Source organism: Alligator mississippiensis, chromosome 8 (genome assembly GCF_030867095.1).
Source record: "Alligator mississippiensis isolate rAllMis1 chromosome 8, rAllMis1, whole genome shotgun sequence".
NCBI classification, from domain to species: Eukaryota; Metazoa; Chordata; order Crocodylia; family Alligatoridae; genus Alligator; species Alligator mississippiensis.
In genome coordinates this window covers 61642573-61668169 of record NC_081831.1, presented here as the reverse complement: position 1 = coordinate 61668169, position 25597 = coordinate 61642573, and the positions used below count along the sequence as shown (strand labels likewise).

The 25597-nt window shown below is 46.4% G+C and overlaps 1 protein-coding gene across 4 annotated transcripts in view; it reads right to left on the bottom strand.

The window, feature by feature from the left end:
* The window catches only part of LOC102564391 (relaxin receptor 1), a 49052-nt gene that overhangs the window by 21358 nt on the left and 2097 nt on the right, over positions 1-25597 (bottom strand). For 3 of the 4 annotated variants that reach the window (XM_006274733.3, XM_019487881.1, XM_019487882.1), the window contains exons 2-8: positions 11066-11212; positions 9004-9093; positions 7926-8031; positions 6828-6899; positions 5646-5717; positions 4703-4774; positions 2811-2882 (exon numbers count right to left, since the gene is read on the bottom strand). In XM_006274733.3, coding sequence (XP_006274795.3) covers positions 2811-2882; positions 4703-4774; positions 5646-5717; positions 6828-6899; positions 7926-8031; positions 9004-9093; positions 11066-11212 — 631 coding nt within the window. The remainder of the gene's footprint in view (positions 1-2810; positions 2883-4702; positions 4775-5645; positions 5718-6827; positions 6900-7925; positions 8032-9003; positions 9094-11065; positions 11213-25597) is intronic. The other variant, XM_019487880.1, reaches the window with a different exon arrangement.

The following is a 25597-nucleotide window of genomic DNA, read 5'->3' as shown; positions in this document are numbered from 1 at the left end:
TTGGGGAGTTGGCAGTGAGCAGACATGTGGGAGCACAGGGCCCACATCGGTGCCCAGGGGCCAGAGCTGGCGGGGCCCAGAGCGGGGTGGCAGGAGCACAGGGCCAGGCCAGCAGGGGCTCTATGGGCACAGCCCAGCCCAGCTCCACAGACCCCTGCTGGCCTGGGCTATGCATTCCTACTGCCCTGCTCTGGGCCCTGCTGATGCTGGCCCCGGGACACCGGCATGCGCCCTGCACTCCTGCCCAGCTGTAGCTGTGCTCCCGCATGCCCGCTCGCTGCGACTTCCCTCTGCCTGCCACCTCTTTCCCCACTTTACTGCCTGCTGCTGCTGCATTCCAGCACCACATGGTTCCCGGCTGCATGGCCACAACCACAGGACTCAGCAGGAGCTGGCCCAGCCCCGAGGACTGGGGCAATCTCCCACGGTCCTCCCCCTGGCCCCCAATCTCTTATCTGAATTTCCCTCTCTGGCAGAGGGAGGCAGGAACAGCTTCACAGCCCCAGTCCAGAAGCTTCTAGCAGGCAGAGGTTTCTAGCTGGGGGGGTGGCAGTTGCAGGGGGGTGTCTGGGGGTAGGGTGAGGCCCGGTGGCCCTTGCTGCTGGGCTGCTGGGTCCTGCCACCAGCTCCCCCTGGGTCCTACTGCCCCTGGCTCCTGTCATCTTTGACAGGCAGCCAGGAACAGATAAATATTAATTTTCCAAATTTTTAGGGGCCCTGTGAGCCGGATAGAATGGCCTGGCAGACTGGATCTTGCCTGTGAGCTGTATTGTACCTGCCCCTGCATTAGAGGGAGATGGGGAACTCTGCTGGGGTGCTTCACAGATACCTTCTGAGAGCAGGAAAATGTTGGGATTCAGGGAACTTGTGTTCCCTGCAAGCTTGTATAGGGGACTTTACTGTGGGATTCACAGTCCCTTCTTTCATTGGTCCCTGTAGCCTGTCCTGGTTGAATCTGTCTCTCATCTCCCTCCCAAGCAACTCATTCAGCCCTAGTCTCACCCTTCAAGTTCCCTATCCAAGTCTCTCAATTTCCACTGACAACCTTTCTTCTGGTTGCCCCCAACAAGCTCCTTGTCCCTGTACCCTTGTCCCATCAGTCCCAGATGCACTCCAGGCTCCTCATCTGATCAGTTTTTGTGCAGTCCTAATCCCAATCCCCATCTCCCACTTACCCAGCCTTAATTTCCCCCACCAGTCCCTCCTTTGCACCAAGGTCTTTTCAGAACCTTTTTCCTCTGTACCGCATCTCTCCCACATCTAGCTATTGTCCCTCTGAGCTGGATTCGCACACCTGCCCTCTGCTTGCTACCTGGCCATCTGCATTGAGAGCTCAGCCCTTGCAGCCTGGTGCCAGAGTATGCTTAGTCCCAGAGGCATAACTATCAGAGTCTGCACTCTGGGTGGCAGCAGTAGTGGCTGGGTTAGCAAAGGTGGCAGCTACTATTCTTGCACTCCCTTCTAAGTGGGTGCCCAGGGCTGGTCCTCTGGTTATGCTACATACTTCTCTGTGCAGACAGAATCTCTACAATGCAGCTGCCAAACTCAAGTAACTGTTTCCTGAGCACATGCAAGCCAAAATTTCCCTACAGATTAACACTTGGCCAAGTGTGGGTGGCTTTTTATGGGAACAGCAAACAATCACTGTCCTAACACCAGGGCCGGACTCTGCTGAAGTTCCCGTCCTTACTCCAAAGCATGGCTGTGTCAAAGCTTCTCAGTGAATTGACTATACTTTTTTTTTTTTTAAACATGGTTGAAACAGAATACCGTTCTCTAACCCCATTCTTTGAACTGGCCAAATATTTATGCCAAAACTTCCTAAAGGAAAGCTCATCTGGAGTCATGCACCTGGCATGGAAAGTTTCAACCCAAATGTTTATAGTCTGGCAAAACAGAAGAGTTTGCTTTCAATTACTTCTAAGTGGAAAGTGTTAGGCAACCTTAAACATAGGCAGTACTACCATCTCTTATATAACTCTTATATAATTATAATTATATAAGAGTTGGGTTATAATTATAAGCTAAATGCTAAGTTTCTTTTCAGGTCAAACTCCCAGCATAAATCTGTGTGTATTAGGACAAAATATAAATGGTAAGAATTGGGCTTAAATCCAGTACACTAAGGAAAAGATGTTTTAGAGCAGGGGTTTCAAATTTACTCACCCCCTCCCCAGGCCAGATCCTGAGGGCCAGATCCAAACCCACCTCAGGTAGTAGGGTAAGCTACTAGGATTAATACAGCTGTTGCTTGCACTGCTGCCAAAACAAACTGTTCCCAGTGGGGCTCCCTACTCTACTCAGACCATCAGCATCTTGCCCTGTCCTCAAATTCCCAGCCCCTCCTGGAGCCCCGCAGGATAAATTACACTGCAGTATAGGCCAGATTCTTTGACTACTCCAGGTTTATGCAGTAGTCTGAACACACAGCTTGTGGGCAACATATTCTGAGACATCCTCCAATGTTGCTGATAGCCACAGAAAGTTGAAAAGTCAAAGCTGAAGTCATTAGGGAGAGCAAAGTATAATGTTGCCCTCAGTGAGCCACATTCTCAGCTTGATCACCCAGTGGCTAACAAAGGTTGAAAGCTCAGATCTAGAGCAGCTCTTCTCAACTGATGGCTTGCAACCATTAAAGAGGTCACAAAAGACAATCTTAGAAAATGAAAGACATTAGACATTGTATACAAATTTAAAGCAAAGAAAATTTTGTTTCTGTAACCCCATGCAGCCTTCTCCTTTGAGGATACAACGTGGGACACTGAGGAGCTGGAAGTCTATCTTTCCCAGAGAACCTGTTGCACACTTACAGGAAGTACAGGGACTTTAACCCCACAAAAGCAGCTGGGACAATCTTGGCAATGTGGTTATTATCCAGCATTCTGAAACAAGGAAAGGGGAAGACAGTTACGCTGAAAGAATCATAGTTTAGATGGAGAGGTAATTTCACAGGAACAAGGTTGCTGGTGTATGGGAGATACCTTTTCATAGTCATAAAGCATTTACTTCTAAATTCCATCCACAGAAGAGGTGGGATTTTTTCCTTCCTGACCTCTGGCAGAAATCCCCAAATGCTGAGCTTCCTCCTCTTTCTCACTGCCTGTCTCTTTCCATCTACCTTCTCCCCCACTCCATTTCCGGGAAGACAAACTTACAGGCCACCCCTTCAAATTCTACCTGCAGGCTTTTGGCGGAAATGCTGGCTTTGAGCTCACAGTCTGGATTCTCTCTCGGTTGAGGGGCTGCTGTATTGTTTTTTTCTTCCCTTTTGCTACAAAATGAGGTGATAAATTAAAAGTCCACTTGGGGAATTTGAGATTTGGGGCTATATCTGGCTATGTCTCCAAAGACTCTGAGGCTGGTTTGCAACATGGACCACCCTGTCTGAGTTGCCTTTCAGTCTTTTTTCCAAGCTATTTAAGGAGGAAGTGGCAAATTAGGAGGAAGAGAATCTGAAGGCCTGGCAAGGTCTCTTTCCTGGCTGCACTAACAAGAATTGCTCTTTTAAGCTTAACCAGGAAGCCATCTTGCAAAGCAGACGTTAAACATTTCTCCTCTCTAGCAATCCTTTTATGAGCTCCATATGCCACACTCTCATCAGGCAGGCTCGGCTCAGCTCAGCCAGAAGCAGTGAGGGCCAGCTGCAGAGAATGGCTTTTTTTTTAATTTTTAAAATTTTGGTTTAAAATTTAGTTGGAGAATGGAGCTAAACTGGGGCTGGGTACCTCAGGGCTCACTAGTGCACCTCAGTGCTGCTCCAAGCCTCCCCTCCCTCAGCTCTGGTGATGCCTCTCAGTCCTGATTTGCAGCCATAGGACTGGAGAGCAGGGGGCACTCACAAAGAGTTTGTCCCAAGACCTGTAACTATAAGCTGACAAGCTTCTCCCCACCCTGCCTACTTTCCCATGTATGGCTCCATGGTGAATTTTGTAGGCAAGCCTCCATGAATGACTGGACTGAGAAAAAACAAACCTGTTATGCCCCTGAAGAAAGGTTCCCAGTTGTGAGCCCTCCTCTGGTCCCTGTGCTCACACCTTCTGAGCCAAGAGCTGCCTCAGTCTGACCTAACATTTCTCAGAGCCCCACAGACCTGATGCAGTGTGACAGGCACAGGCAACGTGTGATGGTTTCTCTTTTTTTTCATATTGGGGGTGTAAGAAGGCATTCTGCTCACCCAAAAGGGAAGAAGAAATAAAAGTTGGGGTGGAGGGGGACTCAACCAAGCCTTCTCCCCACAACAGGGGGTGATATCAGCACCCAGACACTCTGAACATTGGGAAAGATGAACTTGCTCCTCATTCCCCTCCTCCCCCATTTTCTTTCTGTCTGTAGCCAACTCTGCAGCTTTCTGCCTCCTGCATTTAGTTATGTCACACACCATTACTTCCTTTCCTTCCTTCTTCATATCCTTGTAACAAGGTATTTTGCAGAATTCGCCGATTCATTAGACTCTGACAAGGTTGTGCTGTGAGTGCTTCTGCTATGGCCTCGATCTTGCAAACTCTGGGCTGTGAACTCCATCACTGATGTCACACTGCAATGAATCTCAGCTCCCACCATGTGCCTACATATGCACACACAGTACCTGCAAATTGGTAAAGCGCAGCTGTTTCTATACCACATCATGCTAGGGCTTGGTCTACCTTGTCTCATTATTCCTCATTGTCCTCTTTTGAATTATCCAAGAGAAAGAGAAACTTACAGCCATTCAAGGTGATGCAGGTCCCTGAAGACCCTAGGCCTCAGCTGAGTGATTTTATTGTGACTCAAGAACCTGGAATTATTAAAGAAAAGAAAAACAACCTTAGATGAAAGCTCTTAATTACATGTAATTAAATCATCAACTGTTCTTTTTCAGCAGCACTTTTGATTCTTATTTTGGGGGTGTGAAGGAGAATCATCCTAAGGCATCTAAAGGTACAGACAGAAGTGCAGCTCCCCACTGTAACTCACAGTGCTTTGCAGGAAGCACTGTGAGTTACAGCGGTCCCTCAGAACCAACAGACCTTTGCTGTTGGGTCCTGGAGGTTGAGGAATTCAGCTGCAGTTTGGAGTGCCTGCAAATCTGGCACTCTCCCTGCCAGTCCCCCATCCCAGCCCTGGCTCTGCCTTCAAAATGTGAGTGGGGGAGAGGAGCGGAGGGAGTTTTGGTATGGGTTTTTTTTAGCTGGCACTGGATGGCGGAGTGGGTGGATTGGACTGGGGGAGTCTGATCTGGAATCATAGATATGGGAAGAGGATTATAAAGCAGAAATATCTGGAGGATGCTGAGGTCCCTTGCTGCATTCCTCCAAAATAGGCTGCTCCAGTTAAACACATTTTTGTACTGAGGTGTACAGGGACATTTTTTCAGTTCCTGGACTCTAGTGCCCTAGAGAAAATGCAGAAAAGAGCATCGAAGTCCACTGGCAATTAACTGAATGTATTCCAGCCCCGTTGTGAAGGGGCTTGTGATGGCCAAGCAGTTATGTGCAGGACTTCATATAAAGAGCTATGCACTGTAAAGCATTAACAGTCTTACTACTGCCCTTGTGAGAATCTGGTGACTGGCCTTGCTGCTTACTGGACACACTACAATCCCAGGAGCACATACTTTATGAGACATCTCTTTCCCTGTGCCCTGTAACATGAAACACTTCACTCACAGCATTTTCAATCCAGAAAGCCCTGCAAACGCATGAGTGGATATCGACTGGATTTTGTTGTGCTGTAAGAGCCTGTATGAAAACACAATGGAGAACAAGCACCATGAACTTAGCACTGAAAACAAAGTGTGCCCAGCCCAGGCAGGCCCTGAGGGAAGGAGAACAAACTTAGGCTGCTAACAAAGAAGTGCAGACCTGCAGAAGAGCAACAGTAGTGCCCACTGGGCAGGGAGATGATAGTTAGGAAGGGAAACAGTGTCTTGCCCAGTAACCTTAGCTCCCAGGGAGGACTGATCAGGTCCACCACATGGAGGGAAGTGGGGTCCTGGACAAAGTTCTAGGCTCTATCCCTTAGCCTGCCAGAGGTTTTCTATGCAACTCTGGGAAAGACAGCTCCTCTGTCTCTGCTTCAATGTCCCTTGCTAAGGGGAGAGAGGTTGAGAGCACAACTGCTAGGAAATAATTAATGGCTACTCTGAGATCCTTAGGCACTAGAGACAAGTGCAGTATTATTGCTTCCAGCTTGTAGCGTGGGCTGGCATCCAACCTATAAGAATGAAATCTGTTCTCTTGCATTTGGAGTGATCTCAGATCATAAACCAGCCAGCTGTGTCAGACTGGAAATGTCTTGTTTACTCAAGTGAAATGACTTGCAGAAAAACTTCAGAATCTTCCAGAATAGAGACCTACTATTTGCTCTTCTCTACTTGGTCATTTAATGGACATTTTAGACTTGGACCCTTGCTTCCCCTGTGCATGCATGACATGTTATGTGGGCAAACATTAATTCCACTTTGCTGGGCCCGTTTGATTACTGAGTGCCAGCTCAGTGCAGCAGAATGGAAGCAGTGCAATAAGGGCCATTGATGCCTATAAAAGACATGCGGTGGCCTCAATGGGCACTGGGCAAGCAAAGCCCACAAATTACTTCAAGAACAGCAGCAAAAAAAGGGCTTACCCAGCCCTCACATATTCTGCTTGTCTACGTCCAATGGCAAGTGCTTTACCACGGGAAAATGGTTGGGCTGTTACTAGAATCAGAAAAATTGCTATCTCTGGACACAGAGCTTTGGTTACATGAAAGAGGCCAGAATCTTCATGGCTTTATGTTCTCTTATACACAGCCCCTTGCTGCTGACTTGACATATTGTCTATGCTGTACTTCCAAAGGGTGGTACTTACAGCTTCTCCAGATTCTTGTATGCAACAAACTGGTTGTCCACCAGCAGGTAGATTTTATTGTTCTTCAGATCCCTAGGAAGAAGAGGAAACAAATCAGGGACAAATACAGGAACTAGAAAGAGACAGATTTAGAATTACATGTCTTCCTTGCCCCTGAACGTCTTCTCTTGGTAAAGCAATTCCTGTCTTCTTTAGCAGCCTGCAAGCCAACGATTGCTCAAGACTTGCATTTGCAGTCACAGTAGCAACAAAACCTTTTTACCAGTACTTTGCCAGCATCATTCAGTACATCTGGGCCTTTTGAGCACTCCAGCTTCACTGAGTTACCTATGCAGGTGGCACCTGTGTGTGCCTAGATTGAGAAGACTGTTGTCTGGAGTGGTGATGCAGGGCTCATGCTAGCACTTGCACATGCCAGGGAGATGCTAAAGGTGCAAATGGCCCCCAAACCTGGGCATGCACACCTTTAAAGCTAGGTTTAAGGTTCTTTGGACATGGGACTGTGACAAGAACTTGTACCATATTCATTGCAAGAGGAGAGGGGCTGCAGAAATTCAGAAGAGTTAACTAATTCTAACTATTCAAGTAAAGATGCACCAGCCTGACACAAGGAAAAGAAAGGGAAATTCATATTAATCTTTATCTTCTCTATATAGAAGACACTTGTAACTGGATCTACTGTGGGAAAATACAACCTGGGTTTTGGCAAGAAGAGGCTTAGAAGTTGCAGGGCACCAACCCAGCTATTAATAACTGAAAATCTCTACAGCTTCTCCTCCTGGCAGCTGCATCATATACTGTTCCATGTGGAAGCTAGGGGAAGGTAGAGATTGATCACCTGGGGTTTCAATCAGGGGCATCCTTGATCAATAAGACACGTTCTTCCAGTGAGCACACCCAGATAACTTAGCAAGGTGACTGGCACAAATCTCCCCCGTTATCCCTGACCAAGGTTCCCTTGCAGCCTTACGACTTGATGGCACTTTTCCTGTGATTATCCAGCCCAGTCAGAGTTATAGTGTGAACTGTCAGCATGAATTTCCCACCCGTTCACACTGAAAGGGACACATTTATCCTGTGGTAGCCACCATTACTCACAGCTTTGTCACATTGGAGGACACCAAAGGGACGGTGTGCAGGCCCTGGCCGGTGCAGTCTATATTTTTCGCCCAGCACTGGCATTGCTCTGGGAAGAGATCAAGCACTGGAACAAGCACAGGAGACAGTCTGAGACTGGAGACGGACAGGATGACAATGTGTGGACATGCAGATAGGCAGGCCAAGGGACACAGGTGCAGAGAGGTGGTACCATGCTGATTAGGCATGCGGAGGTGTAAGTCCCAGGGAAGGGAATGGCCAAGAGGCTTCTAAAGAAAACCTGGGGAGGGCTAGGAAGAAGGGGTGGGAAAGGAGAGGCCAGATTGTGTGAGGGGAAATGAAAGCAGAGAAGGGAGGGATAAACGGTGTCATGTCTGGGCTGAGAATTTCATGAGGACATCCCTTGGTTGAGGTACTTCAGCATATTTTGTCCTGGCTAGAATCAGGGACTGCATAAATCCTGGGTCATATGCATGGGAGCTGGGAAGAAGCAAGCCAAGCTTTCCCAAGCCACAGCAAAGCTCAGTCTGAGTTTGGAGCAAGACTTCTCTAGTTCCCAGGACTGGCCTGTGCCACGCCAGTGGGCAGTCCTGGGAAGGATGAAACTGGGTAAGTCTTTCCTGCCCAGTGCTGTTGACATGTTCCAGAGCTGAAGTTCATGGATGAGGAGGCTCAAGGCTTATCCCCAGTGCCAGCTTCAGGCTCACTGGAGGCCAAGGACTCGAGAGCCAGGCACCGGGGACAAGGCTCGAGCAGCCTTGTTGACAAACTTCTGGCTCTTCAGTGCATCAGTGGACTCAGGTGGGCACGTCATGCTCAGTCAGACACTCCTGGAACATGCTGCTATCACGGTATAGACAAGCCCCCAAGGGCTGACAACTCCCTGCAGAGTCACAAGGTGACACTGGAGACATAGGGTGAAAAGGAGCGAGAAAGAGAAAGTGAAAGAAAGTAAATCAGGGGAACACAGATGAGGCTGCAGGGAGAGGCACAGAGGGGTTGGGGCAGTAGCATCATGAGGAGAGAGAAGATGCTCTGCTACGGTATGGCAGGCAGGCAATGTGAGGAGTGTACTCACTGCAGTCCGTGGTCTCCTCTTCCTTCCTGGCCTTGCTGCTTTTAGTACTGAGCATGCCACCCAGGATCTGCAGCCACCCACTGTTATCCACTGCAACAAGAAACAGCAAGGACAGCAGTTAGATCCGGGGGGAAGCAAGTGGGTTTGTCCAGCACTTCCCTTTCTCACTTGTTTACTCCTCTGTGCCCAGTTTTCCCCAACCTTGCTCAGCCCAATCCAGTTCTTGAATCTAAATCAGGAAACCACCTTCTGTTTATGCCAAAGACCTGAGAGCAGGGTCTAAAGTGAAAACCCATCATGGACATGCTTAGACAAGGAGGGAGTTTAGCATCTGAACTGATCCTGGTTTCTGAACTTGGAGTCCACACCAGACTCCCAGATCCAATTATCTTGAAATACAGGGCATTCCTACTCTGCCTCAGACCCATAATATGTGACTTGGGGCCACCTCTAATTTATATCAGGTCCTGTCAATGTGTTTGTGAGATGGGAAGCAGTAGCAGACAACAGGTCCCATGCCCCAGATCCTACTGCACCCTTGACTTTCTCCTGCTTCTGGGTGTGGGAATCCTTCCACTGAAATTACCAGTGGTAAGACATTCAGCCTTGAGGTGTTCCCTGGCTGATAACCCTTTTATCTAAACTTCTGTGTGATTATTAGAAGGCCAGAAGGACCTTTAGACCTTTGGCATGTTTACAACTTCAAGGATAACCTGATTAAAAGACTCTATGGGCAGTCTTCCAGGCCCGCATATTCTCAATGGGCTGCATCTACTCTGCAAGCCACACAGTGGTACATCCTCTGGCCTACTAGCAAGTTATGTGATAGTTAAGAAGCCTGAGTAATAAGTTACATAGATAAAGTCTGCACAAGTGCTGTGAATAAAAGGTCCTGAAGCCTCGAGAATAAGTGAACTTTCTATCTCTAATAAGGTACTGACCTATTACCATATATTAAGCATGCACAGTAGGGGCTTAATGACAGGAGTTTTGGTGCCAAAAAGGTGGCAAACATCTCTGAGATAGAATGAACAATGATTGGCCTAGAGCATAGGAACTGATCGGTTTGTTTCGAAGAGACGATTGATGGACACAGCAGCTGGCTGAGCAGATGAGTGACGTGAGCCCTAGAGATGTGATTGGATGGCATATGTGGTGTGATGTAGGGACATAAAGGGGTCTGGGCTCAGCTCCGGTGTGTGTGTGGAGTGAGTTGCGAGTCTGTATATGTGGTATGGTGCGAGTCTGCAGGTGGTGAGCCTCTCTGGATCTGCGTGTGAGCGAGTCTCAGAAAGTGAGGTGTGTGGTGACGTGCAAATGGGTTAATGTCTGTGGAGAGCTTGGATCTGTGTATGGGCTTCTGAGGAGAGAAGGGATTGTAGTTGTGTGTGTAATCTGGGTGGAGCAAGGCTCCCCAGTAACCACTTGGGTTCCAGCAACAGACCAGTACCGTACTAGATGGCCAGCACCCTGTGAATGGTGAAGTATTACCCTTCCCTTAACAAAGGAGAAAGAGTACCTAGAAAAGGGGGAAATCTCCTGGGGAGTCTTCACAGACTTAATTGTGAGCACAGCAGTTGAGAGCTGGTGTCAGTGAAGCTGCCTGTGTGGGTCCAGCCACGTAGCTGCAAGTGCATGGACAAGGGGCTGCTTTCTGTCTCTGTTTTCTCTCTCTCTCTAATTTTCCACTCACCACTGTAACATATTTCTTGTATATATTCTTATTGTTGTTGTTATCTGTTAGTATTATAATATATTCTTGTGGTTTTCACTTAAATGAGTCTGTTCATTTTCTACTAATTACTTTAGCAGTGGGATAGCGCTAGGCTGTAGTTGAACACCCTGCTAAGAGGTGCCTGCCACCATTAAATATCCTTTCCTGGGCTGAATTTTGGGAGGAGTAACGCCTTCGATTGCATAATTAAGAATTCAGCGTTAACAACTCATTAAAGGCCCTGGATCTTGGTGTTTCCAGATCTAGCAATTCATTATTTTGCAGGACATTTTCCTAATGGCAAGAAGGCAAAGAAAGAGCCAGAAGGCTACGTGTTTTGCTCATTACCACAGTTCTCTTCGTCAGCACCGTTGTCACAGTCCTTCACCCCATTGCAGTGTAGGAGCTGGGGTAAGCAGACAGATAGGTTGCCACAGGGGAACTGTCCCAAGGGGCAGGTGTGGCCATCCAGCCTGGGATGAATCCTAAGAGAGTCTGCCAAGGGAGAGCAAGACAGTTAAAAACAGCATTCCAGTAGGCTTCTCCTCCTTCCCTGAGCGTATTTTATATGAGAATGACGTCACAAAGGGCCCCTTTGTGTTATTAATTCTGTTAATACCAGAATGCTTTAATGCCTCTCTGTGTTACAGGGGTATAGGTTGTAGCTGTGTTGGTCTAAGGACATAGGCAGACACGGTTTTTTGAGTGAATCTGATATCTTTTATTAGACTCACTTAAATACTTAGATGAATTTTTTTAGCAACCTTTCGGGTTTAAAAACCCTTTGTCAGGTTGAGGAAGTCTCTGCAGTTGGTGTACCTTTCCACTATTTAACTGCTACATTATCCCTCTTCTCCTTACCCCCATCTCACCCACTGACTCCTCAATTTACATCCTCACTGACTGCCTGTCTTGCATGCAAACCAACCTCTGGCTTCTTTACTATTCACTCTATTCAGGAAGAGCACACACAAACTGCAGAGACTTCCTCAGCCTGACAAAGGGTTTTTAAACCTGAAAGCTTGCTAAACATTTTTTTCCAACTATTTAAGTTGATCTAATAAAAGATATCAGATTCTCCCAAAGAACCTTGTCTGTTTAATGCCTCTCTGAATGTCAAGCCACTCCTGTCTAGCATGACTTGTCAGTGGGACTTTCTAAATGCCAGCCCATCTGGATCATGAAACCTTCATAGTGCAGCTGTCTCTCAGTCTTCCAGTAGGGTCTAAGAACAGCAGATGGGGGGGAACTTGGCATGGTTGGGGCATGAGGAGATGTCTTGCCACATCTATGAGCTATTTAATACAACCCTCCATTTGTCCTTCTGTTTATTGGGCAATTCTGCCTCTCTCCACAGAGTACGCTTGCCTTTGGTCTTCATACATCTCATAGGGGTCACACTCTTTTTAGTGCTAGGCCCTACAACTCCATCTTTCACACAGGAAAGCCCCAAGACTCTGGTGTTCCAAGCCTGGACCCTTGCCTTGGCTTTACCATTAGTGTCTCAAGGTGGCTATTTCAGCAAGTCTGAAAAAACCTAAATTCCTGCTCGCAAGTGTTTCCCTTTGGGAGCCCAACAGCCAGCCTACATTTACCACAACTCAAGACAGTCTTTTCAAAACAAGATGACATATATTAGGCAAGAGTAGCAAAGCTTCTGCATGTGTCTATATTACCTCTCTGGTCCAAACTGCACCAAGTTTCACCTCCCTCAATGCATTAGGTCTTAGTGTTTTTATCACAGTGTCCACAAACTTTAGTTATTTGTTTCACAGTCTAGTCATGGTGTTTGCATATGTTCTGCATCTCTTGGCTGCTAGACATGAAATGAATGGTCCAGTTTTTACGCGTCATAATATGTCTGAGATAACTACATTCTTTAATGTTAATTCAGATCAATATAGACATGCCCACCAGCTTTCCCCCTCTGCTCCAGAGTAGATATGGACTCCCTCAGCCCTAGTAAGTATCAGTACAAAAGGGAAAGGGCAAACTAGGTTATACATATATTTCATAAATAAACAAAAATTCTTCACATTTTCGATGCTCCCAAAAGAGAGAACAATTTAACAGCCCTTCACTACTTCTCCAACAAATAATTTGATCTGGGACTTTGGAGACCATTCAGGAAATATCCTCCAGGCTTTCAAATGCTTGCAGAAAACTATTCCAAAACGTCTTTGCTTTGAAGAAGAATTCAGCATAAGTCATTAGTGACCAGAACATGATCTTCTGACAGCGGTTCTGTGACTACTGTCTTGGAAGAGGGAAGCTTTTGGCTTAAGCAGGGGGGCGGGGGGTGTCTCATAATTCATTTTCAAAGTCATTGTTATCTGCTAGGTGAATTACTGCTGAAAAACCTCACAGGAGCAGAGAGAACCTGCCAGAGTATTTCATCTGGGCCACTGAGGTCAAATGTACCCTTTGTAGCTTAATGCCTTGGCTCTCCAGGTAATGGGTAAGGCAGTGCACTGGTAGGACTGGGTAGGGGGAACCCTACTGCTGCCCATGCTCTGCCTGTTCTGAGGATAACGTGAGCCTGTCACTCTCCAGCACTGTCAAATCAGTTCCTTTCTCTACTACCCAAAAGTTTAATAAGGTCCACAAATGACACAAAACCCAACACCAGCTTCTGGTCGGTGTCCCCTCAGATGATCGAAAACATCATTGCTGTTGGCTTTAGGTGTCAGGCCTGCTGCATTTTCCCAAATTGAGTGATGCAAAAGTGAAGGTGACTGTCAAGTGAATGACCCTCAGCCAGGAGGTCATACAGATACTGTTTTTCCTGATCTGTTCAGAGATATTCCAAGAAAGCATAAAATAAACTGGTGTTGGATTAAAAATCAGGTCTCCAGAGCTGGTCAGAACATTTCCAGCCAATTTTCCCATCTCTCCCTAATGAGACAAAAAAGTTTGTGATGCATGAAACTATGGAATGGTGACTTCTGTATCATTTAGGAGGAGGGAAAATGCTGATGAGTAGACCATGGGGAATAATCTTTCGCTGAGCATGGGGAAGGACTAAATGGAACCAAAGAGGATCAGGAGGGAGACATGGCTAAGCTAAGTCTTCCTGCTCCTCTAAGATGTTGGTGGCCTCAAAAGGAGGTGGAGTGGGACCTTCTGCTCTAGGGACTGACACCACTTCCCTTCTCAAGAATGGTACAGACGGTGGAGGGAAAAACTACTGAAGTGCACAGGGAAAACTGGGAAAGTCCAACATGAGGAATGCCAAGGAAAACAGGAGAGACCTGGGCACGACTAATTCCAGCATCACAAGCCAGACTCCACTGCTCCCTGAAACTTCAGTTTTCTCTGAGGTGCAGTTCATTGCCTGCAATTAGGACAGACTTGATAATTCAAGTCTCCACTTTGCTGAGTTACTTTCCATCAAACAGCTTTGAAAAGCCAGTTGGAGCATCAAAGAGATCTCACCATGAGCTTTGTTCTCTAATACCCTGCAGCTAATTATGTCGAAACCATACTTCAGCTCAAACTAAATAGTTCCATGCTCTCCCCTTTTATGAGGGCCAGGGAAGCAGTATCAGTTAATCAATTACTACTATGGAACACAACGCAGTGTGAATGGCCCCAGATTGTCATTCAAGATTTTCCTACCGCTAACACACCTGTAGAAAGGCACTTCACCTCAGCTATAGCACATGCTCCTTAGGACACTTGTTCATGTGACACCATTACCGTGTACACATGAAGAAAATGTCACTTTGTGTGGCTTAATAGTGTCACACTATACACATGCAAGTGTGTTGGGGTTTTTTAATGAGTTTGCATAGTTGCAAACTAAACTGCATCCTAATGCAATTTAGTTTGCAACACTGCAAATTGCAATGATGCAGCTGTCAGCTTCCCCCCCGCTCCCCAGCTGTGGGAGAGGTGGGCAGGTTCTACAGAAAAAAAGGATCATGCCGTTTGCTGCTTCTGTTTTCAGTGGGCTTCTGCAGCTGGCAGGACATGCGGGGCTGCCAGGAACGGGCTGGGTTGCCCCTGGGGCAGCACAGGGAGGTGGCAGCAGGTTGGCTGGGTTTGTTGGCAGCCAGAGTAGGTGGCAGGGACAATGCATCAGATGCTGGAAGCTTGAGCGGGCTCAAGGAGGGGTTGGATGAGGAGCCTCCAAACTGGCTGCACTTGGCCAGATGTCCTGGGCTTCCAGCAACCCATGTGCCATCCCTGTCTCCTTCTCTGGCTACCAACAAACCCAGCCACCCTCCTGCCACCTTTCTGTGTTGCCCCAGGGACAAGCCAGCCCATTCCTGGGCAGCCCCAGGTGTCCTGCTGCCTGCAGGAGCCTGTTGAAGGCAGAAGCAGTGAGGGACCCGATCCTTTTTTTATTTTTTTTTTGGCAGAGCCTCCCACAGCCAGGGGGCCAGCTACCTGCTGGCTGAGTGGCCCCTGAGCTGCAGGGGACCCTGGTCCTTCCCTCTGTGGCACCAGCGCCCTCTGGAACCATCTGGGTGGGTGGCTTGTGAGCTGGGTGCTGCCTCAGCTTGGGGTTGGAGAAGAGTTGGATCGGGCTGGGTCCTGCCTTCAAGTTGGGGCAGCACTTGGCCCGCAGCAGCCTGCCTGGGTGGCCCTGAGGAGTGCTGCTGCTGCGGAGGGAAGGACAAGGGCACCCCGCAGCTCAGGGGCAGTTTGGCCCATCAGCAGCTCACCCCCACAAAGGATTGGGCCCCTTGCCATAACATGATGGAAAAATTGTAATGGTGGGTTTCAATTAAAAAAACACCATTTCAATTTAGGGTTCATAGAATAAAACTCTGAGGACTAAACCCCTGTCATGTGTACAAGCACCGTTAAGATGTTGTGGCCTGTGGCTGAGTAATTTTTAGTGCTTTTCATTGCCTCTAGCAAAGATGGAGCCTAGGATGAGTGGCTCCATTCACTCTTCCACCCCTCTTCTGCCTTAGGGACCCAAGCTTATGCATTCGCTTCCCCTGATTTTGAACATAGCTGTAACAAGAATGTGAAGACAAAGCTCGAAGTAGGTTCAGGAGTAAATGATGATGTGTTCAGGAGATAGGACTGCAAAGCCCCTTCCTTTTCTTGACTGTCACATACTCTAGAAGTAACCTCCAACTAACTAGCTTCACAGCGAACATATCCTGTGAGCTGCAATGAATATCATTAGTTGCAGTGCTCCAAGTCTGCTAGACACTTTATTCATGATCCCTGTTTTGAAAAGATTACAGTCTAGCTGTCTGCCACGCCCCAAGCCACGACTGCCTTATTTTTCTCCAGGCTGATATTGCTTGTATTACAGGTATTTTTCCAAATTAAAGGAACAAAATCTTGTTCCATTTAACAGCCAGTTGGAGCTAAAAAAACCCAGCAAATGCTGGCGATGTCCCTGGCTATCTATCTGCTGAATGAGCCCTGGGGACTGACTAGCTTTTTATCAGATTTACTGGTATATGTGGGGCATGTGTTCTGGGGAAAGTGAAGGCCCTAAATCTTGGCAGAACTCCCTGGAGTAAATCAATGTGATTCAAAGTGTTTAAGAGCTGAAGCAAAGTCCATGAATCTTTCCTAAAAATTGGAGCTTTCCCAGAAGCCTCTGGAAGAGATCTGCATCCAGCCTAGACTATAAAACAGATCCAAGGGACACTTCTAACAGCTGCAGACCATCATTTGTCCCCTTGCTGCATCTTAAATTACAAGAGGGGGCCACTTGCAGAAGAAACTGCAGTTCCTTGGATTGGCTCTAGGTTGAGTGTGGGCTTTTCAGGCACATTCCAGCATCTGAGAAGTAAACTATAGGCTGGGTCAAGGGGGAAAAACAGGCAGCTGTTTCTTTTGTGCTGAAGGCAGAGTCTGACATGTTAATGGGGAAATATTCAGCATCACATGGCAATGTCTGGGTGTCTAACAGCTAGGTCTGCTTTCCCTTCTATCAGAGCTGGAGGTACCTCATGCTCCTATTCCAGCCTAGCCTTTGCTAGTAAGAAAGCAGGCTGTTTCGGAGGCCGTTGGGCTAGGTCAGGGCCTCCAGGCGTGTGTATTTATTCTGGTTCAAAACAGACATAAAAAAGTACCTATTTTGAGGTTGGGGACATCTCATGACAACTGTAGGTGTGTTGAAGAAGTCACTATACAGTGGCAAACTGGGAGTAGCATGGATTTCCTCCAATCGGTTAAGACCTGTGTCCTTACAATGGATCTGGGGATGGTACTTTGGAGTTTTCCTTTAGCAGCGATGGTGATGTGGGCTGAAATGTCCTCAACAGGACGAGCATGGCTGAATGTAATCCTAAATCAACAAGCCCTGTGACTGGCAAACAGCACCAATCTCGGGAACAATGTTCTGCAGTGAGTAGCAGCTGGCCAGTGAGGACATCTGGACTGCATGAGCGTATACACTGTGTAGAGGCTGCTAGCTTACTGGAGAGGTCATTACATGTTTTACGTTTGGCAACTGTCTTCTTCAAGTGTTCAGGAAAGGTCAAAGTTCAAGCTAGGGTCACACTGAGGTCTATCTGATGTAACTCATGTTTCAGATGCTGCTCCTTTAGATTTGCATTCAGTTAATGGGCAGTGGAAACATTGTGTAATTGGAACCTACTTGACCCTGGTATGGTGTCAAGATGCCACCTGTTACCGAGTTCAACCAGCATAGCTACATCAGCATTTAAGGTGGCATCCAGGTCAGAGAACAACCAGCTTGGGGACTCGGGCAGATGTCATCTGTGCAGGCACATTTTCATGGGAGAATGGTAGCTCCCATCACCACCTGGTACCTACCAGGGAAACTAATGATTCTGGCAGTGGAATAAATTCACTGAATCCCAGTCACACAGACCCTACTAACCCCAACGAAGTGCCACATGATGGCTTCAAGCTGTCAGGCTAGCCCTTTAAATTCAGCAACCTAACATCAAGGGTTTGCTGATGGCCCAGGGCAGCTTAATCAGCTGATGTCACACCAGAAGAAAGTCATCTCTCTGGTGTGCTTAGCCCAAGCTATTCAGGGGTTTTCAGAAGACAAAGCCAGAGAACGTTGCGCTCCACCAGGAAACTAAGAGGCGATAGGTAATACGAGGCCCAGGACACTGGTGTCAGGTGCTTTGAATGAGACACACACTAAAGAAGGGAGTTGGGCCGAATTGGGCCAAATCTCCTCTGAATCAAATCAGCACCCGAAGCTTTGCACAGCCCTACTGCCTGCAGTGCAATGGACAGGTTTCTACCCTCAACTATATCAAGTCATTTAAGGCTGAGAAAAAGGGTATCTCCATTGCCAGCCTGGTAAAACCATCTGGTCTGAAACCATCTGAAACCATCATCATGGTATCCCAAGCTAAGAAAGCATTTGTGCAGTAGGATTTTAGAGTAACCTTCATACTTACCTTTGCAGGACAGAGTCTCCGTTCAGGTTCTGCTCCTCCCACTGACATGGTGAAGCACTGAACAGAAGGCAAAGACTCTTTGCATTACCTACAAGCATCATTACCTGCCTATATATGCTGAGAGCTTGTCTTAGGCATTTTACTTCACAGCTGCCAGTTCAGATTTGCCATTGGTTAGCAGAAGCCCAAAGTCATTACCACTTGTTGTCTGCCTGCAATCTGCTGGTTGTGCTGTACCTGTCCTAAGGGGAAGAATATTTCTTCAGTGGCGAGGACTATCAGGCTGGCAACTTTCACCTTGTGCTGCTCTTTACTCACTTAGAAGACAAATTAGTGACCCAATATTCCTGTAACCTCATGGCCAATGAAGCCCCACAGTTAACTTTCCAAGCTCATTTCAAATCTGATTGTGGTGTCTGGCTCCCCAGAGGCTGCAGCCCTGGAAGATCAAATGATCTTCTTGACTGTCTGTCTCACTTCAATGCAAAGATAAAAGGAAGGGCTGAGCTTTGAGATTCATGCCTACTTTCATGGACTGCTGGGGCACACAAGAATGAGAAAAAGGATATGGCCTCAGATCTGATGTGGTAACACATATTTGCTTCCAGGAAAACTTACTTTTAGTGATTATATACCACCCTATGGATACTATAGATTAGAAAGACTACAGCTAGACTTCCTATATGGCCTTGGGCAAATGACTTGGCCTTTCTGTAGTCTGCATCTACAACATGGGAATAATAGCACTTTTCTATCTTACCAGAAGGTTGCAAGGATAAATATTTAAAGGTTATCAAATGGTCAGCGCTACTGGAATGGGGATAATTCACTTACTTAAGACAGGGAGGCACATTGCAGATACAATTAATATTTAGGATGTATACTATCGCCCAAAGTCATCAGGCAATCTTATAAGCTGTGGTTCCTTCACTCTATGTACAGTTAGATCTTGAAGAAATGCTCACTTTTAGTTGTGGTGCCATTCTTTTCACAAGCTGAGCACAATCCCTAGTTCATGGTATTGTGGAGCATCTTTGCCGGTGATGTGACCCAAGCCACACTGTGTACAGGTCAGATTCAGCTGCCCTCACAATCTGTGCAGGGCCGGGTAGCTGGTCACAAGTGCGTGTGTGTGTTGGGGGGGCAGGGGCAGGGGCAGGGCAGGGAGAAAAGGGAAGGGAGAACAAATTCCATCATTTGCTTTCAAAGGTAAAGCTTTTAAGAGAGCTGATGGGGAAGATCAAGCATGAAGGCCTGAGGATCCCAGAATAAACACAGGTATAAAAATAGTTTAAAGCTGTAAAATGGGTTATTTAATAGCTTGCAGGAAACTCTCTAAGGCAAGTCAAAGCAGGGACAAATAAAACTCTTATCTTCCAGCAAACTAAAGCTGAATTACTGAAGCCTCAACCTAGGGCATGAATCAATAGTCCCGGAAGACCCAAGAACATACATTCAAGAAATGAGTAGAGATAAATAATAAAAAGCTTTATTAACTATATATATGAAACAGGGGTTAGTGCCTGAAATTGACTCAGGATACAAAACGGTATGCACTAGAAGGCTGAGCAAGGCCGAATCAACTTCTGCTGGCTGCCTTTCATTACCTGAATCATTTGTCCTTTTGCCTGGTCAAGGCATCGAATAAAATCAGAGTTGAACTGGGTGGAAATGCACCATTCTGTTTCTAGAGGTTGCTGAGCCTTAATTTTTCTTCTTTAGAAGAGCTTTATCTTGTTTATTAAAAAATACTTTGGGTTGGCAGATAATAGCTGATAAGAAATGTTAACAGAAACATTAAATAAATAAAAATGACATTGTGTCAAAACAGTGCATGTTTGCACCATATACTGTAAAATTTTATGGACAGCTGGAAGCCATGCCTTGAAATGGGTCCTTGGCCAAAGCCTGCTTAAGCTCATCATCATTTTGATATATGAGGGACAGCAAGAAAAATAGCATTTTGTTCTGGATGCTGGGGGAGGATCGTAGCTGCTTTTTGGGAGGCACAGCACAGAGAGGCATTAAAAACCACTCTGGTGTCCCTGCACTTCTGGGCTGGCTGGAGATGAAACATCTCTATTTGCATTCTGGGGCTGTCTACAATGGAAAGTTTCACCAGAACGTGCCTCACTTTACAGCTGTTGATGTTACTGTGCCACTGGAGCGGATCCATTCTGGCATTATGCCAGTGGCTGCATGCCTATTGCAAGTTCATAGCCTTCAGGGAGGTGGTTTTATTCACATGACAAAAAGGCTGGGGGTTGCCATCTTCCATCAGTGACGTGTGTGGACACATGGAAACCAGTGCCCACAAAAGGCAACTTCTGTTGACAAAAGTGCCAGTGTAGACTAAGCCTTTGTTACAGGCATAAGCGGTTTTGCGGAGATGGCAAGCAGCCCAACGTAAGGCAAGGGTTGCTTGGGGCTTTTGCCAAGAGATGTATCAGCCATCATCCCTTTCACAACATCCCTCGTATGAGGAACTTGCTGTGGTTCTGAGCAGGTCCAACAGTAGCTTGTGCTGTGTTACAATCTGTGAGAGGAAGCCCCAAAGGCTTTCAAAGACATGGCCTCCTGTCTACACAGAGTCATCACAACTTGGGTTTTAGCTGAACTACTAGTTTTGATGCGTGTTCCTGAGACTGCAGTAATTAGAGCCCCAGCGTGAGCGCCGTACAAGCGCTAAATGAAACAACACATCAATTAAAAATTAACCACTCCATACTAGGAGTAAGACAACCCCTTAGGAGGTTCTAACAAGCGTAAAGAAACCTGCCAGACTGCTGGCCTCTCTGCCGCTCTTGTTTAGGGTGGTTCAGAAAGCTAGGGGAAGGGTTAATTGAAGTAGTAATGAGTAACAGATAAAGCAAGCTCAATCATCTCCACAAACTCCTTTCATCTCCAGCCCCATCATGGAAATGTAACTTGAAAACAACTGGGTAATGCTTTTAGAAACAAAAGAGGAACGTGAGCTAGCAGTGAAACCACTTTGTCCCTGCTGCCTGCACATTCGGGACTACTGTTCATGTGCTGGGGGGGTTTGGCATTCAACTTTTGCAGCAAGTCATTTTTCCATACCTGAGAGCTGGGTGGTGCTTGTGATTAGTCAGTCTTTATAAAGCTTTTTTTTCTCCCTTGTGTTTCACTGAGTTACTTCAGATCTCCCCTTGGACTTTCCCAGCTCCTACCATGGCCTCACCAAGACTGCCAAGGAGCAGTTTCCAGAGTGACCTGCACAATCCATGGCAGGAAATCTCAATTCCATTGACTTAAAGCATTCCCAAGAAAAAGCGGGGCATGAGGTGGCCATTGGCCATCAGAAATGCTCTAGAGCAGTGATTCTCAAACTCGAAAATTGCTGAGGGTCTCGGCAGACCACTTAATAAACTTTTTTTTGTTCTACAAATCAAAGCACACAACTCATATTTTAATATCAGTGGTCTTATCTTACAAGTACAGATATTCTCGATTGTTCCGCAGCCTTTCTGCGCACCACCTGAATGGAGCTTGCAGACCAGTGGTGGTCCACAGACCACAGTTTGAGAACCTCTGCTCTAAGTTTCCTCTTCTTCTGAAGGAAATATAGCACCTGCTCAGAGGAATACAGTTGTTAGCCCTCATTCAGGGGAAGCAGTTGCTATGCCAAGGAATAGCAATATTTTATAAAGCTTAAAATGTGAGGTGTCCTGATCTGCCAGTTATTAAGTAAAACATCCTTTTCAAGATTCACTGTATCAATGGGGATTGAGAGAGAAGTGCCATCCAAGAGTAGACACAAGTTAGCTGTGTTACTCTGAAACCAAGCAGAAGGCAGAGAGAATTTGCAGCTTATGGACTAAATTAGATCTATGTCACAATGGGGATTTTCACTTCGTTTAGGCCAAGACTTGACTCCCAAAACACATCTGAGCCTTTAGCTACTGAAGTACCTTCTGTCTAAATACTCTATGCGTTCATTTAAATAAAAAAAGAAACAGGAGCCTCCTGTTAGCAGATGTAACCCACAAATGTTTTTGCAAAGCTTTGCTTGTTGTATTTCATTTCCAACATTCCTGTCGAACCTGCGTTTATTCATGGCTTGTTTATACCCCTTTGTCTTTGCATCAACATTGTCTTTTGGCTTCAGTAGTTCTTTACTTTCCCTGGTTTGTACCTCCCACCAATGTATTTTACAGACATGCATTAATGCAATTTAGTTAATGCACATTAAAGCTAGTACCTCTGGGTGCCTCTACATGAGCGTGAGGCTGCTCCAATGTGCTGGAATTCCAGCACATTGGATCAGACTTAATTAATCCAGTCTGCTGACGTGTGGCAATTACTGTGCTCCAGCAACCTCCTGCATTTCATGTATCAGTGTCCCCACGCTTAAAAATGGTGGTGGAAGCACTTGGTCTAAAGCTCATCAAATGAGCTTTAGTTCAAGTGCCCCCCCCACCATTTTTAAGTGTGGGGATGGTAATACATGAGATGTGGTGGCACTTTAATTAGAGTGGTTCTCAGAGCCACTCTAATTAAAGTGATGCCATCCCCACCACCAGAGCATGTGTAAAAGTGTCCTCCATTGTGAGATACTAGGAAAATGCACATTAGCCTGTCTTAATACACTAAAGAGCACAGTTTTTAAGTGATGCTTAATGAACATTAGCCTATTTTAATGTGGATTCACTAAAAGCATAGGGCGTTTATAGATGCACTTTGGGGGGAGGGGAGGCGCTTTAATTAAAGTGGCTCTGAGAGCTGCTGTAATTAAAGTGCCTGAAGCATCAGGTGTACCAGCATCCCCATGCTGAAAAATGGTGGTGGGGGTGCTTTAACTAAGGCTTGTGGAATGACCTTTAGTTAAAGCACCTCACCACCAGTTTTCACTGGAGGAACGCTGATATAAAGGACACTGGAGTTTGCTGGAGCACAGTAATTACCATGCTCCAGCAGACTTGTTTAATCGAGTCTGCTCAGATGTGCTGTAATTATAGCATGTCAGAGCAGCCTCACTGCATGTGCATAGGTGCCCATATTTTTTTAGTGATGCTTTAATGCACATTAAAATAGCCTAATGTGTATTAAAGTGCACATATAGATGTGCCCACTAGGTAAGCAGTATCCCTTGAGCCTTCATTTTGTTAAAATAAACCAGTTAAACTTTCCTTGTAAAATGGGCTCTCCATTTTCTGGTCATTTTAATATACCTTCTCTGCACCTGTTCAAGATGGAGAGCTGAACAAACAGCTGGGAACTCCCCATAATGCACTGGGAGTGGACGTCTGGAACCAGTGGGAACAGGAGGAAGTATTGCCCTACCTGTACTTTGGATCGTGTTTTCATTAACTTTCTAACCCAGAAGGCAGATCTCCCCTTCACCTCCCAGTGCCTACTTTCATAAAGGCTGGAATATCATATACTATCATGATATACTGGCCAGGACAGGTGATAGTGTCCCCAGGCTCAATCACCCCTCACCATGACCCAAAGAGTATTGCACTGAACGGAACTTATTCAGTGTCTGGCCTGTGATTACTCAGGCACAAGTCCCAGCAAAGCCAGGAGAGGTTTGTCCAAGTAAGGACTTTGAGGTCTCAGCCATAGTGCTGGTAGGTAGCATTTTGGACTCCCTGCAAACACTATTTTTTAGGAGAGCAGGAGTTTAGACTGGTATTGACACTGCAGACTGCACTTGCAATGAAAAAGGAATTTCTACTGTAGCCAGCCTTTCCTCACCCCATCATCCAAGGGAAGCCTCCAGCCCAGCTTGATCTCTTTATTTTCACAAGCAGGAAACCTGTTTTTTCCCCTCTCCATTAAGGCCAGCGGAGAAAACAGAGCTACCGTGTCTCAAGGGGTGCCCACTGCATAAATGAGCTGCTTTGAGGCCAATGCCACTTTTGCATCATGTGAACTCTTTGTGCCGGTTTCAGCATTTCAAAGCAATTGCAAACAAAACATAACTAAACAAGTGCAGAGAAAGGACAAGTGGATGATTAAAGGGACAAGGAGAACTAGCCCTAGGGAGCGATGGAAAAAACTGCAACTGCCTCAGCCCTTAATAGATATAATACTTTCTCATTAACATTTAAAGCAAAAGGCTGGATTTAGAGGAGAGTGCATCCAAAGATACAAGGGAGAGTGAGAAGATTCAAAAGAGAAGCCATGAAAACAGTTCTTGACTCTTGACCCTCAACCCTCTTTCAACCCCATTACTTGAGGCATTCCAGGGGGACAGCATATACCAGCCTTTGTTTGTCTTGGATTAAAGACTGGTCCAAGACCAAATCTGAACCCTGGACCACAGCAAACTATTTAGACTTTGTGCCTCAGGCCCATTTCGAGTCACCCTTCCAGGCACTCTACTGGAATCACTCAAGTTGGTTTATGACCTAGTAGCATTAATGGAAAATTTCTAAATTCCTAGTGACTTCAGAGGAATTGGATCAGGACCTTATTTGCTCAGTTCCTGTTCTCAGATGCAGCAATATAAATAGAAATGAAAACAGTTTATTAAAGTGGGGTTTTTCCCAAGAGTGTAGATCCACTCACCATCCCAGGCAACACTGAACCCTGCAGTTGACCTTTTCTGGGATCAGTTTTTATGCTCCAAACCAGGGCACGCTAACTAAGACTTATAGGGAACATTTCTTATGCATGAGGGAAATGCTGAGTTAAGAGACTGTAAAAGAATGAGGATGGGTGGGGAGGAGATGAAAGAATAAATGAATGGAAGAAGGCGACAAAGCCAGTGAACCATCTGTAATGAATAGGATAAGGGGTGTATGAGAAAATCAATTTCTTTTTGACTATTTCTTCTGCTTCCCATGCTTGTGTCTTGGTAGTGGTAGCTTGATTGTTATGTGAACCTGGCATTATAGCACAGGATCATACTTTGTACAATTGTCAAGGTCAATGTGGATTCAGGTTGGAAACTGCTGAATTCCATCTGAGGTTCAGGTTGTACACGTGATGGTTGTCACAATGCACGTGACAAAAATGCAATTTGTGCGGCCTAACATTACATGCGTACCAGTTTTGGGGGTTTTAAAGGACTTTGCATCATTGGAAACTAAACTCCATGTGGATGTAGTTTATTTTACAATGTTGCAAAGTACAACGATACAGCCGTCAGCTTGCCCCCCCGGCCACGATGGAGGCAGGCAGGCTCCACAGAAAAAAAGGATTGGGCCCCTCGCAGCTGCAGCCTTCAGCAGGTGCCTGGCTGCCGCAAGCCTATCAGGGGAGCACCTGGAAGACTTCCAGCAGGTGAGCTCGGGGAAGAGTTGGATTGGGCTGGGTGCTGCCTCTGGCTGAGGGAGCACTCACCTGCTAGCAGCCTACCTGGGTGGCCCCAGGGGAGTACCGCAGCTGCATAGGGAAGGACTGGTTTCCCCTGGAGTTCAGAGGCTACTCTACCCAGTGGCAGCTTCCCCCTGGCTGCAGGCAGGCTCCAGCTCTGACAAAAAAAAAAAAAGAAAAAAGACTGAGCCCTTTGCTGTAACATGACAGAAAAATTGAAATGATGGGTTTC